Source organism: Bombus terrestris, chromosome 5 (assembly GCF_910591885.1).
Source record: "Bombus terrestris chromosome 5, iyBomTerr1.2, whole genome shotgun sequence".
Taxonomy (NCBI): Eukaryota; Metazoa; Arthropoda; class Insecta; order Hymenoptera; family Apidae; genus Bombus; species Bombus terrestris.
The window spans coordinates 7,862,908-7,877,757 of record NC_063273.1 but is presented as its reverse complement, the minus strand read 5'-3'; the positions used below and the strand labels follow the sequence as shown (position 1 = coordinate 7,877,757).

The following is a 14,850-nucleotide window of genomic DNA, read 5'->3' as shown; positions in this document are numbered from 1 at the left end:
CTAATTGGGAAATATCAAGATTAGAATGCTTTTCATGAACAATTGAAGACTAGATTCTGGATGGTCAGATCTAAAAGTTCGTTTTCGTTTTTGCCGTGCATCTAGTGCGTCCTTGCGCTTGCGCCACGTGCTGCATTGTTATTTTATACATTTTTAAATCTAAAATACCAGACAATTTTTTGTATTAATTAAATTAATTTAATTTTATTATATTTATAATTTGAAATTGTCTAGTACTTTTTCTAATTGCTTACCTTGATGAAAACGAAAAGTACCCAGTTTCAGCCAAGTTCGACTGATTATTCTTGCACTGTATAAGCGGTAAGTGTCTAGACTGAGTATAGAAGCGCCGACAAAATTTAATGCTTCCTCTTGTATCATAATTTTAGTGCAACAGAGAATATAAACGGTAAAATAAAAAAATAAAAAATAATATTAAATGACTCTCGAGAAGGATTAAACTTCGTTACGCGCTTCGTCAGGTGTTAACATGCAAAGGCAACATACATATGATGATTCGATATGATTAACACAAAGCTTGAAAGAGATATTACACAGAGACAAACAAGGAAAACACAGGAACAATGCTGGAAGCGTGTAAAAAAGATGCCAGAAGAACGCTGCGAATATTCGATCTTAGACTCTGTCGATCTGCCAAAACGGATGCGTTCGAGCAGCCGATGGAGCAATCCGGTCGTACCTGAGTCTCTGGAAGATTCTTTTTCAAGAATATCGTCCAAAACGCTGCGCTGCCGTTTAACGCGATCTAGAAGAGCTTCGAGCTCTTCGTCGACCTCTTCATCGCCGCTTTGAGCAGCCTTCGACGCGCTTTCCCTTGATACCGATCTTTCCAATAGTTTCTTCGATTCCGTCGAGTCCATTCTCTCTATTTTCGAGCTTTGTCTCGAAAGTCCATTTTGTACAGATTCTCGACGCTCTTCCACGTTCATCTCGACAACTTTCTCCGCGGTCGAATTCACTCGTTCGATCTTTTGCTTCGTTAACTTGCTTTCCTCGATCGTAGGAGTCTGTGGTTGCTCTAGCTCCACGGAAGACATCTTCCTGAAAGAACCACCGTTCTCAAGGACAGCGGATCGAGGTAGCTGTACGTTTTCCTGCGTCAATTTCTCCGATGGCAACTCTTCCAGGGACCGTTCCTCCATGATGGTTTCCGTGATTAAAGAAGCTCTGTAAGGTTTCGCGTCGTCTAGGACCTTTTCGTCAGGCAGACGGCCGTTGCCATTGAACTCTTCGTAGGATCCATTCGTCAACTTCACGTCTTCGGATAATTCAGCGCACTGCATCACGTCCTCGGTGCTGACGTCTCTTGAAATCGCCTTCAGAGTCGATTCGTCGTCCGAAACAGAAACGATCGACACACCACGGTTTACCTGAAGTCTCGATCTGTTATCCTCGCTGTTCTCCGAGAATTCCTCGATTAACACGCCGTTCTGTGGTTTCTGGACGGATTCTTCTTGCACGCTGTAGCTATAGGTGGCAATCTCTTCGACGCCAGGACCGTCCGTGTTCGTTTCCTGGCACTCGACCTTTGTCGCGGTCATCTTGCTGATCGTGTGGCTCTCGTCGGGACCTGTGAACGCTTGGACTGGTCACAACAGCTCTTTTGACTACTACCTACTAGAGAGCAGAGACGATCCGTGCTACTCGACGACTTTCGCGACGATCTGTCTCCTCTGATCTGTAGAGGAGCTATAGCCACTCGAAAGCAGTTTCACTTTGATCGAGGCTCGTGAAATCTCTGGTCGGTGTGGCGTTATTGTATGCTCTCGTGATCACGGATTTTGTGACTGACGTGGAAGATTTTATTCGAAATTGAATCGCTTATCGATTTTATAGAAATTTTTGTAGTAAGCGAAAATGGTAAATATTCAAGCTACATCTTTTCTTTGGATATTCTTATAGTACATAGGATTTGAAATAGAATCTTCGCTTCTCAATATGTTTATATGAATCGTTTAGAAGCTGCAGAAGATTAAGTTCGTCAAAATAATTTTTACTTAGTATCGTAGTTTTTGTTTTAATTGTTTTCTCAATTAAGTCAATCACAAAGTTCCCGTTTACGACGATGGTTACATGAATGTAAATAGCGAGTAGTTGTTCAGCGTGTGCGAAATTTACCTGTGAGTATAGCTTCGTGGGTCGTCGTGGAGGCCACGGAGATCGTGATCGTTTCACCCTGGCCCCGTATTACTTGGACGCTTTGTTTCTCCAGTTTCACTCGACCTGAATTTATCAGACATGTTTTTTGGGCTACGATTCTACGTCTACGATTAATCAGCCATCGTTTTAACATCAATTAGCATATCGGCAAGGCTATTCGTATCTTTTTATATCTTGCCTTTCGATCGTGTCAGCGATACAAAATTAAGCTCCTATCGCAAGGATTTCGATGGATTAGAAAAAGGAAAAAAAAATTATATACATGTATGATGTTAACAGAAAAAAGAGGATATAACGAAGCTCGCTTGCTTTGCGTCTTAAATGTATACTCAAACACAAAACGCACTATTTTTATCTTTCTACTCCCTTGAATAGATTGAAAAAGGAAAAAGAACGGCTAAAAACGCGACACGTTCTCTTGGAACGTTTCAAAAGTCTTACCAAAATCTTGCGACATCGCGTTGATCGCAGAAGACAGATTTTTAGAGCTTTCAAGCGTTTCAATAGCAGGCTGACTATATAAAATATTCTTTCCCTGTTACACTCGTTGTTACAGTGTTATCGACGATCGTTTGTTATCGTTTCGTTTCGACGATCGTTTTGATTACCTTCCGATCCGGATTCCTCCGCGCGTTCCTTCTTCGTTTCAATCTCCTCCTCCTCGACTTTCTGTGCTTTCGTTTCCTCTTCCTCGACGCTGATCTTTTCGACGGTCTCCTTCTTCATTTCCGTTTTTTCCTCCACGCTTTCTTCTGTTTTTGCTATAGAATTCATACATTTTGGGACTTTTTCAGAACACAATGTGATAGGGGACATAGATGAACTCTATGAAGATTCGTTACAAACGTTTGAAACAGAATAGGCAACGTATGATAGTGACAGTAGTACAGGTGTACATACAAATACATCGTAAGAATGATTTTTTTGGTTTTATCAGAAGAAAAAACAACAGAAAACACGGAAAACGTGAGATACATGTATAAGGGGGCAGAAACAAGAGGATAAAGGTACGAACAAAAGGTTCATGTCAGCGTCGGATTCGTGACGCGAGATTATTCTCTCTGCGTTTTAGAGATTATGCTCGTCACATCGGTATGAACAATAAACTGAACATGAAACCGTACCTTTCCTTAAGTACTTACTGAACGTGGGGAAAATCGAACGCACGACGATTCGCTGGCAAGTTTCTCAAAAATGAAAAATGTATAGGGGTACGCGTGGCGTTTGATGAGCTGCCCCGTCAATTCTGTTAATTCTGGAAAATTCTAACGTCAATAAGATCGAACTTGCCGTTCATCTTTTTGAATCTTTTTCTTTAATAACGAATAAAGAACAGGAACGACGGAGCAGCGCAACAATCGAACCCTATTTTATTTATAGAATATGAAAAGCTGTTTGGATTCTTACTCAATATCATAACTTTGCTCTTGCTAGTCACGTAGCCTAGCTCGTTTTCTGCTCGAACCTCGTAGATGCCTGCGTCTGAACCTTTCACTAAAGTCACCGTCAGATCGTAGTTTTCCTGTCGCTTGCTGTCCCTCGTAATTTTAATTCTCGCGTCCGTTGAAACCTCCTTGCCATCTTTGTACCATTTCACCTCGGGATCTGGCGTACCGGATACTTCGAAGATCAGTTTCAATGTATCGCCTTCGTTGATTCTTTGGTCGACGAGCTTCTTCAACAATTTCGGTCTGGTGTTCACGATTAACGTAGAGCTGCTTTTGACTTCTCCAAATTCGTTCTTCAATTTGCAAGTGTACGTTCCTTTCATCTCAGCCTTAACCTCGGACATGATTAACTTGACGAAATTGCCTTCCTCCGTGCGAACATAATCTTTTTTCTTTTCTGTGATCTCCATGTCGCCAATATACCAATGGACGCTCGGTTTTGGGCATCCACCGATTTCTACCTTGAACTCGATGTTCTTCGTTCCTTCGTTGACTGTGACGTCGTACATTTTCGTTTTGAATCGTGGAAGACCATTCACCTGGAAAACGAGAAATGATCGTGATTATTCTAAGCGTCGTAAATTAAGTATGAAAAATAGTAATCTTCTCTTATTTAAAAAGTAGTTAATGTCATTTAAAAACGACGCTGTTCTATTCACCTGGATCACAGTTTCATCAGTGACAGTTCCATGATCGGAGAAGATTTCCGCCTTGTAATCTCCTGCGTCCTCGCTTACTATACCAGTGATCTTTAGAATGAATGTCTTGCCCTGCTGAATCATTTTTATGCGACTGTCTTCAACAAGCAGTTCTCCATCTCTGTACCATTTAATATTAGGTGGCATCAGTGAGTCCACGTCTATGGACAAAGTAAGAGTGCCTTTTTGATCTAAAATTTGTGGTTCACCTAATCCTTTCGTGATCTTTGGTGGACTTAATACTTTCAGCTTCCAAATCTCTGTCGTCTGATTAACTTCATTTCGTGCAACAATCGAGTAGGAACCAGTATCGTCCAAACGAGCGTTTTTTATTGTTAATTTATAAGTTTCGTTGCCTTCTTTAATGATACTTATACGACTGTCTTCCCGTAGTTCTTGGCCATCTTTGTACCATTTAACTTCTGGTGCCGGCGTGGCTTCGATTTGCACGAGCATCGTCAACGTTTCGTTGATGATCACAGACATGTCAGCTTGCTTTTTCGTGATTTTTGGCGCAGATTTCACGATCAGCTCGATCTGAGTGGTATCTTCGCCCAATTCGTTCTTTGCTTTGATGGTGTAGGTGCCTGCATCCTTGGCAGTGACGTTCTTGATCACCAAGGACATAGATTCTTCATCCTCCCAAAGGTACTTGTATCTTCCACCAGCAACGATTTCCTCTCCATTTTTGCTCCATTTGATGTCTGGTTTTGGATATCCTCTGATTTGTAGTTCCAACATGGCAGATCCGCCGGCACTTACTTCCGAATGCCTGGCTTCTGAACACAGTTTTGGCTTTTCTGGATCTTTCAATAGCTGGTTTACCGCGCCTTGCACCGTTAGTTCTGCGCTGCAGCTAATGTTACCTGGGTTTTGAGTTTTTTAAATTAATACATCAGATCATCTACATATATATTATTATTATTATGACATCTATAGGCTTCTGAAGATATTTTTTGGAGCATGGCTGGTCACTTGAAGATCATGTCGTGGTCGTGTCATACAACATGGACATTTAGAGTCTAAAAAACCTATGAAATTATTAAAAAATGGATTATTACCTGTACTGGTTTGTGCAACGCAAGTGTAAAGACCAGCATCCTCAGGTTTGACATGCTGGAATACTAAAGCCAAGGTGTCTTCGTTGTCCTTAAACAGCACTTTGAAGCGTTCTTCTGGGTCGAAAGGCTTTCCATCGCGTAACCAGGTGAACTGGGGTTCCATGCCAGGTTCGAGGAAGTCTTCAGGAAGGTATAACATTTTTTCATCCGATACAGTTACAGTCGCCTCGCAGGAAGCTTCTCCAAATCGATTCTTCGCGGTGCATGAATATTTGCCAGCGTCTTGCTTTTGGACGTCTGCGATTACTAACTCGTAGAAACCTTTGTCCGCCTGTTCGGTGACGATCTTTACACGTGGATGATTCACATCGATTAAAACATCGTCTTTGAAGCTGTATTAAAAACAAATTAAAAGACATAAACTAAACACATTCTTCGAATATCATTCTTTGTTTACAACTGACAAAGTATAGCTTACAATTTCATCTCAGGATTAGGATCTCCTTTCACTTTCACCATGAAACGCAGATAAGTATTTTCCAAGAGTTCCGTGTCCTTTAATCGCACCAAGAAGATTGGTGCATTAGCTTCTGCTCTTGCTTTTTTCTCTTCAGGGGTCACTAAAATTAATAAAAAAAATACAATTTTTAATTTTTACATGGTACTTTATCTATCATAGCATGTAAATGTCATAAACGTACGTTTTTGTACAATAAGTTGAGCGGTGCAAGTAGCCTGGCCTTCACTGTTCATAGCTCTAGCGATGTAAATGCCAGAATCCGACTCGAGAACGTTCTGAAGTTGAAGTTTGAAGGTTTTTCCAGTCGCAGAGGCTGTTAGACGATCTGCCAATCTATCATCTAATGGTTTGTTGTCCTTTAGCCATTGCACTCTTGTTGTTGCATCGGTGTGCAATAGAGTGCACTCGAAGGAAGTCGTTTCTCCAGCTATGTAAAACAATGATTCATGAAATTGTTAAAAAGTATTGATGAATGAAACACAAGGCAAATTGTTATCATACATCTAGTTGAAAAATTTATATACAATATGGTAAAGTCAAAAATACTTGATCTTTATACAAAAGAATTGTAGGGGGTTCCCATCGGATATAACAGTGTCTAGAACTGAAGTAATTCTTGTTGCGTTCATATGCAAGAACGGAGGAAGGAGGCCACTATAAAATTTACAAAATGGATGTATCGAATATCTCACAAATGTTTAGTACTTTACAAATTTTTGTATTTATACTTCATTTTGTCTGGCCGATGATCGGAAGCGTGTTGCGTGTGTAATGTGCTTTTCCTATATAAAAAAATTTCTATATAAAATAAAATACGTATAAAAAAGAAGATAATACAGCAACCACAGAAAGAACAGCTATTTGAAAAATGTAGACAATAAAGCAGATCGTGTTAAATCGTCAAGTGTGCCAGTGTTCTAAGATATAAAAAAAGGAAAATATGAAAGTGTGAAATGTAACGTGAGTCTGTGATGTATTTTCGTGAATGATAGACAACATCTAGGATTAATTTGAAGCTTGACCAACCGCCTAGTGGAATGTGTTGAAGCAATTTTACTCAGCTGGCTAGAAGAAAAAATACAAGAAGAAGAACAAAGTAGAAACTATTCTTGATACAGTATGACAGAAGATTGATAGAAAAAATGTGCAATACAGTGGATGATCAGAAAGTAGTCAAATTCTGTGTCACTTTACCTACGGCGTGTATCAATTCCACGTTATTTTCTGGTATCGCTAGAACAGTAAAAATGGATCTTATGTCATCCGTCCGAGCAAACTTCCTTTACTTGTAATCACATACTTTCATTCTCCATTGATAATCTATAGACCATATTCCAGTGAATTTTTAAAATCTAGTACCGATTATACATATTATTGAAGCCTTTATATGTTATTTATTTTTTAGTTACGAACTACTCTATATCTCCTAACTATATCTCAACTATATCTACTTTCACATCTGATCACTTACGTTCAACGTTGGATCCCTCGAGAGTCTTGACAAACGCAGGTTTTCCTATTCCACCACCACTCTCGATCTTTTTGGTGTCCGACCTGGTTTCTACCGCACTGCCACCAGCTTGGTAAGTACTGGAGCTCGCCTCCATCCTTACTGCACTGCTCATGGATGATTCCATGTATGCCGCACTCTGGCTACTGGATACTGAAGAATACTCTTCATAGGTAAATACAAACAACTATTAATTATCAATCCAAAGGAATCGCTTCAATTGTTAAGTTGCTTAGGATCTTCTGAAGTTAGATTTTCCTTGTATGTTTAAACTCTTATGTGTGAATTGATAGAAATTTTACTTAAAACAATTCATTAAAACTATTCCGTTCTTTTTAAAGAAACAAAAAATCCTCGATGAATCTAATAAAACTACTCGTTCTTTACCTTCGACAACTTTCGAAGAGCTGCTGTATCGACTGGAAGAATATCTTCGAGACATGTCTGCACCTTCTTCCTCAACTTTAGCTTTCTCCGGATTTCCTGGATTGTCTTTCTTCTTTTCGTCGGGATTTGGTCCCGGATTTGCTTTCTCTGGTCCTGGGTTTGCTTCCGCCTTCTTTGGTCCTGGATTAGCTTCTGAAGGTTTTGGTCCTGGATTAGCCTCTGAAGGTTTTGGTCCTGGATTAGCCTCTGAAGGGTTTGGTCCTGGGTTTGCTGTTGCCTTTTGAGGACTACCTGGGTTTGCTTTAATTTCCTCCTTGATTTCTGGCACTTCCGTCAGTTGTAAGTCATCTGCAGCGTGTTCAGCGAGTGCCACCACGTCACTCGCGTACTGTCGAATTTCTTTCAGCCAGTAGGCCTTCACTAGATCCTTATGGGCTACTAACGTAATGGGGTAGGCCGAGCTCGCTGGATTGTGTAGTTCGAAAGACCGTATATCACCTGGATGGTCCTTCAACTCTACTTCCGGTAGCTGAGATTGACATTAGATGATAGAAGTAGATAAATAGAATAATGGATGATTCTTTATCATAATTAGTCTTATCGTTAATTACCCTAGCCGCGGTATAATTTCTTTATAGAGACCATAATGATTACAATAACTTCTTTACTCTAGGGATTTTACTCTATTTTTTTTACATGTTATTTATTTTCCATCAAAAATAATTCTATTATATATATTTATACTTACAAGTTATGATTTATCTTTAATAACTTGTAATTTCATAATCATTGAAGTTTCTGATTAAGGAAGATTATTAAGTGTGAATACTCACTCGAATAATATCTTTGAGGACGAAAACCGATCTGTCTTCCGATATTCGTCTGACTTTGCAGACGAGTATGCGAGCCTTAAAGAGGAACAGATACCTTTCCTTGCTCTTACCGTCCTTGTCAATCACAGTGTACCACTCCTGTCAATTGCACATCACATGTTATAGCAATTTATCAAAGTATATACTCTAATATGATCACGATCAATAAGAGTCCACTTGAAATATACTGACGTGTGTGAGTAATCGGCCAAGTTTGTGAATATTTCCTTTATACCCCTCGATATTGCTTATGAACTTATTGTCTGTCGCCCTATGAGGGATACCTAGCATCAACTCCAAGGCCTTTTGGAGGTCGTCGCAATTTTCGCCTAGTCGGGTCGAATACTTCACCAGCTCCTGCAAACATCATTTAAATGGTACAGAAATCTGTTGGAAATTTTCGAATATAAAACAGATGCTATTCATCAGTTGCAATTTTTCCAATCAAAATATTTGCAAAGTGAGTCGAAAATACATCATGGTTTCAAACTGAAATTAATAGTATTGAGTTCACGAGCGATTGAGAACTAATTTTTCATTTGTTCAGTTCAATAGATCTCGCGTGCGGTTTTTCTATGACAGAGAGGCGGCGGGAAAGATAACACGTCGTGAAGATGACCCGTTTTTAGCTCGCTAAATCCGTACTGCGCCCACTCGTTCCAACACCACGACGAAACGTTCTGTTGCGGCATTGCAACTATACCACGACGAACTTTGTGACTTCCCTTGATCTATATCCAAGCATACCGTATCATGGAAGTGAAACGATGCCATTCAGGTCGATCGAATATTCGACAGATCTCGAGCGCAGACGTGAACGGATACGGTAGCTTACCAAATGTTCCAACAATTGTAGAAATCCTTTATGAATATACTATGTGCGTTGATCGAGTATGACAGTCTCGTTACAGCTACAGTTAATCTCAAATTATTTCGCATAAAATATTCCAAAATATTCCGCATAACACATACGATATAAGCATAAAATTGTTCATGGTAACTGTCCAAGTATTTTCGTAAGCCACTACATAACATGAAAATAGAGTGTTCTTCATACATTTTATCTTTGCAAAATAATTCTCCGATCATTTCGGATAGAATCGTTCGAATTACCTTCTCACAAATACCACGGACGAAGTTTCAAGCTGCATTGAACTATCTCGAACAGGTTTGAAGATATTTGAAAAATAGTTTAACTCAGTCGCGTTACGTCCTCAGCGCCTCTCGTCGCCTTTATGTTCCGGGCAACCGGCCCAGACCAATTTGTGGCTTAAGCCAAAGGTTTAAGGTAACAAACCAAGATTATATGTATGAGCAATAACACGATCGTTATCGATCACGTGCAATCTATTCTTCCGTGCCATTTCACGCGATCCTCTCGATCAAAGTTGCCCACCGAGTTTAATTATTTTCTTTCGTTTTCCTATTATTTTACGGAGATGGCATTCAAATTTTTGAAGAAGGAGCGTCTGAAATAATAATTATTCGTTTGGAATGCATTTTCAAGGCGAATCGGGAAGTATTTTAGCGCCGAGCTAATTTTATCTGACAGATTGAAATTTCGACGCGGATATAGGTCACGTGCGGATTCTACAGGTCGTCGTGTCTCGTCGTGTCACCAGTAGGTCGATTTTTCCGTTTATAGATATCGAGGTAATACAAAAGTTTTCCTCTCTCTCTCTCTATCTCTCTCAATTTCTTATTCCAGTGAAAATAGAACCAAGAAATACGCGTATGAAATAAAAGAGAAACTAGAAACACGACGTAGGAATTCGGTGATTCACTTTCTTCTCTGCTATTACAACAAAACGGAGAAAATAGAAAACGACACTATACGAACGTATAACGAACGTTTTTCGCTATTTTTCATTGTCCCGACAGTTTATCGAAAGCGTCGAATTTATCGCCGAGCGTCTAATAAACGCGTTTAAATACGTTTAAGTGTTTGAACTATGTTCGAAACGATATCATGCGAATAGGGACATCGATACATTCGAGCTTACGCATCGAGTGTCCTATCGGATTTCAGCGAGAACTTTATACGAAAATCAGCGATGCGGGTGCAAGTTCGTGCAAAACTGCTGGAATGCTTTCAAAAGATACACTAGCCATGCTGTATTTCTGTCATAACACCCTTGAAATGTATTTTCGATCTGGATCCGCGTTAACAATCTTCCGCCATTCAGCGCGAGATTTCGTAAAGAATGGGTGAAAAAGCGGGTTAAAGAGCAACGTTACCTTGAGCAGGAGCTGGTAGTCGTTTATGCGTTGTATCGGAAGTTTCAAGTGTTCCGATAGGCTTTTGTCGTCACGAAGAGTCTGGCTCAGCTCCTGTAAATAATTACATTTTTCCAAACATTATTCTACGTCGTTTTAAATAAGATGTTGCGCAAAACGTATTGTCCTAAGATTTTTGTATATTTTGAACACGTTAAAAAGTTCAAAACGTTCAAGATTCTTAAACATCGGCGTGAAGGGTTGAAAATATTATTTTTTCCAAATTTGAAAATATCATTCGTTCAAGATCGTTCGTCGTGGAGCAGAGAGAAGATAAGAGATCGATCGAAAATTGACGATTGTAGTTTCTCATCGTAGAATACCGAATTGTTCGACGCCGTAATTCGACACCAGGATGAAGAGACGCGTATTTTTGGATGCGACTGGATTTTCCACGCAACTACTATATTTCCTATCGATCAGATTAGGCAAATCTAGCGATATAGGAGTTATATATCATCCACCAAGGTGAGCAATATTTTTAATTAATAATTTATTGATGGTTATCACGCAACTTTACTACTCTATTCGAAACTCCATAACTTACGTGTCTCCTACTATCGAAAATTCCAAGTAAATCATCTGTCACATGTATCACTGACACTGTATCGATTAAATTAAACGAATTTCGTAACAAAATGTCTATATGGGGATCTTCACAGTATCGTAGCATTTACAAGAAAAGACGAAGCAATTTCAAAAATCATCTTGAAGGCACGAAATATTTCAAGGAATCGGAAAGACCTTGTCTATAAAAATGATAAAAAATCTTGTTCACCAAAGAATAAAATTCCTATAGAATCGTAAGTATTCGAACGAAAGTGGTTCACCAACCAAGAAGTTGCAAGGTCCACGTTGAAAAAAATTGTAGAGGGACGGTGGAAGGGCTGACGCACCTTAACGAAGGTCAAGGGAGGTAAACACCGTTGTTCGTGTTTCGAGTCGTTGGTTCGAAGAGGACACCGTGGCTGGTCGCAGACTGGACCAGGTCTCTGCTCTTCCACCGATCCTCTTCCTCGAGGGGGATCCACAGTCGGTGGTTACCGAAAAACATTAGTCGGGAGACCAATACAGCCACGGCTATACTTAGACGCCGCACCGGACGAACTCGTGGACTGACCACGCACAAAAACAACGTGAACAGTTCTATAGATCGTCGAGAACTTTTGCTTCACACGCACTATTCTGATCTTCTTCCAGAAACTAGGAAGAATACAGAGAATCTTCTTTGCTTTTGACGTAATTGACTTGTGCGTGGAATTCTGAAGATTCAACTTGATTTTTTGATGCGTGGAAGAGACGTTTAGTGAACGATGTTGGCATAGAATAATTCTTTTTGAAAGATTAAATTGGAAAAGTGGAATGCATTTCTTTGTACGACCTTTCGTTTTTGAAGAAACAGAATTGGAAAATCCACGGTGTCCTTAGAACGTACACCTATTGCGTGCAGTATAAAAATGGTATATCTCGATTTAAGTTATACGCATTGTTTTACTATTTATAAATTCTGTAAACAATCTTGCATACGTATGTTTCAATGTGTAGAAACCTCTTCTGTTTTTCTTCTCATTAAAAGAATTTGCTAATTTAAGATTATAATCTTCTACCACTGTGATGATTGGATACTGCGAAGAACATATTCGTATAGTAAATTAAAAAATCAAAGGGTAAATTCAGAGAATGAAAATAAATGAACGGAGTGGAAAAACTTTTGTCATCGAGTGTTTTAGTCCTAAACTGAATCAAATGAACATATAATTGCTTATTTCTCAAACATATCTTCTAGGATGGTAATAAAGGTAAATCAAATCAGAAAGAGAAACTTGTGGACAAGTTCGAGTGTTGTAAGTACAAGTAAGCTACGAGAAACCCTAATGCACTTAAGATGTTTCACTTTGAAATCGGACACGTTCGGCAAGGTAATATCGTGCAATCTAATTTTAATTTCGGGTCATTAAATGATATTCATACACGACAGCTATATCGTGTGAAAATCTCGCGGTGGTCTTGAGTCAAGTTCTAGAAATAACGGGGCGAATCACGAGAAAAAAGCGAGCAGCATACTTGAAATAATAAAATATTCTAATACACTATGCTTAGTGTACCACCTAAGTTTGCGTGTTGGATCATCGCTCTTTTATTAATTTCGAAACGAAAACTTTCTTCTGTTGCTAATCATTGAGCTTTCGATGTTCTAAAATTCGAATCGGGAGTCAAAGTTCGCTCTCATAAACATTTTTATCTGGACTGCGGATATTTGTTTACATAATTTCATATTTCTATAGGTATAATTAAAATGAAATCTAAATAGAAAGAAAAGAAGGAATGTAAAGGCATGCTAATAAATTTTGAAACAAGAATACAGTACAATTCGAAGATCCATTGGATCGACGACGTACAGCTGAGACACTCGAGTCGTGCGATTCGTTTTTTCGTCGAGCAGAGATTACGCTGGCTGCTGTCATCGCGTAATGACAGCAACGGTGACGCCGTCAGCCGATAACGTGGCCACTTTCTTCCTTTTCTTTTCGTGGCACGCGTCTCGCCGCGAGTCTATCGTGCATAAGTAAGAGGAGCGAAAGATGTTCCGTCCGTTAAGAATAAACCAAGCTATTTCGAGGGCTGGATAGACGCCCGCTTACCCCCGCTCGTTATGTAATTGCGAAATTTTCTTCGATTCATGCAAACGCGTGCTTCAGTCATGGAAAATCCTTGAACTCTGATCCTCAGTTCGATTACGTTGTCCTTTATTATGTCAAAGATGGTCTATAAAAAAATAATTCTTTTTCTTTAAAAAAAAAAAGAGGAAAATGATAAATAAAGTATGAAAGGTGAAAAGAGCAGCGCGACGATGTTTTATAAATAGTAGGAGTTTACGTTCTTACTTATGGAGAGTAATCTTAAATTATCAAAAGGCGTAGAACTATCTATAGAACATGTCAGTAAAATTGTCATAACCGAATTATATTTGGAGCAAACGTTATTATCGACGTTGGCGTCGCGACGCCAAACTACGATGTCGATGAACAGAAATCTCTCTTACCATCCGGCTCTCTACTATGAGTAGGATAAGTCCATTTTACACGCCTGTTATTCGTAATTTCTGCTCTTGAGTTAACAATAATCGCGTCACTGAATCGTATTTAATAATCGAGTTTCTTTTATCAACAGATTATAGAGATATTTTACTGAATCTATAATTAAATGACTGACCTCAAAGTAATCTCGTACCGCGTCGTTCATCTGAAGGAACTCTTGGGCCGCCGGTTCGTCTCTGCAGTAAGCCACATGTTTGTCGAAATCCCTTTCCTGAAGCCACGAATAATTTAAACATCAAATTTGATAAAAGTCTTTACAGCATATTAAGATATACTTGAGCAAAATTTTCAAACTTACCAATCGCAGAAAAGTCTTCCCCAGCATACGTGGCTGATCCGCATAATACTTAACACCCTCGATCAACACCCTGCCGAACGATCTAAGTAAGGTACCGATTAATTTTCACGCTAAAAACACACCATGCCTACGTGCTGAAGGCTGCGCCCTTCTTGGCTTCTTTTTTCAGTGCGACATATAGGGTGCAACAACATTAAGGTACGTCCATTAATCCTCCATGATTTAATTAGGCTAATATAGTTTCTTCTATGCTGAGATTAATCCACGATAAGTTACGTCCAGTGGGAGGTCGTGAAATGATGATTAATTAATATTGGGGCGGGGCACGAGTGAATTAATACATATTTTATTTTCTAGTTGGGCTAGTAGGGATAAGAATCGAATTTTCTTTAACGAGAAACGCTATGATTAGAGACGGCCGTTCAGTGAAATCATTCTTCCTTATAATGTCTGACTATGCACGAGGTACTCTACTGAAACGTCGGACTCGACGCAAATAT

At 39.3% G+C, this 14,850-nt stretch overlaps 1 protein-coding gene across 9 annotated transcripts in view; it reads right to left on the bottom strand.

Moving 5' to 3' along the window:
• The window catches only part of LOC100649328 (obscurin), a 37,261-nt gene that overhangs the window by 8,551 nt on the left and 13,860 nt on the right, over positions 1-14,850 (bottom strand). For 2 of the 9 annotated variants that reach the window (XM_012308538.3, XM_020863077.2), the window contains 16 exons: positions 14,351-14,432; positions 14,168-14,263; positions 10,916-11,008; positions 8,870-9,034; positions 8,639-8,776; positions 7,806-8,334; positions 7,380-7,583; positions 7,103-7,141; positions 6,090-6,335; positions 5,867-6,008; positions 5,389-5,780; positions 4,289-5,193; positions 3,589-4,168; positions 2,790-2,942; positions 2,140-2,244; positions 701-1,591 (listed from right to left, as the gene is read on the bottom strand). In XM_012308538.3, the coding sequence (XP_012163928.2) occupies positions 701-1,591; positions 2,140-2,244; positions 2,790-2,942; positions 3,589-4,168; positions 4,289-5,193; positions 5,389-5,780; positions 5,867-6,008; positions 6,090-6,335; positions 7,103-7,141; positions 7,380-7,583; positions 7,806-8,334; positions 8,639-8,776; positions 8,870-9,034; positions 10,916-11,008; positions 14,168-14,263; positions 14,351-14,432 (4,760 nt within the window). The remainder of the gene's footprint in view (positions 1-700; positions 1,592-2,139; positions 2,245-2,789; positions 2,943-3,588; positions 4,169-4,288; positions 5,194-5,388; positions 5,781-5,866; positions 6,009-6,089; positions 6,336-7,102; positions 7,142-7,379; positions 7,584-7,805; positions 8,335-8,638; positions 8,777-8,869; positions 9,035-10,915; positions 11,009-14,167; positions 14,264-14,350; positions 14,433-14,850) is intronic. The other 7 variants (XM_020863075.2, XM_020863076.2, XM_048405858.1 and 4 more) reach the window with 7 other exon arrangements.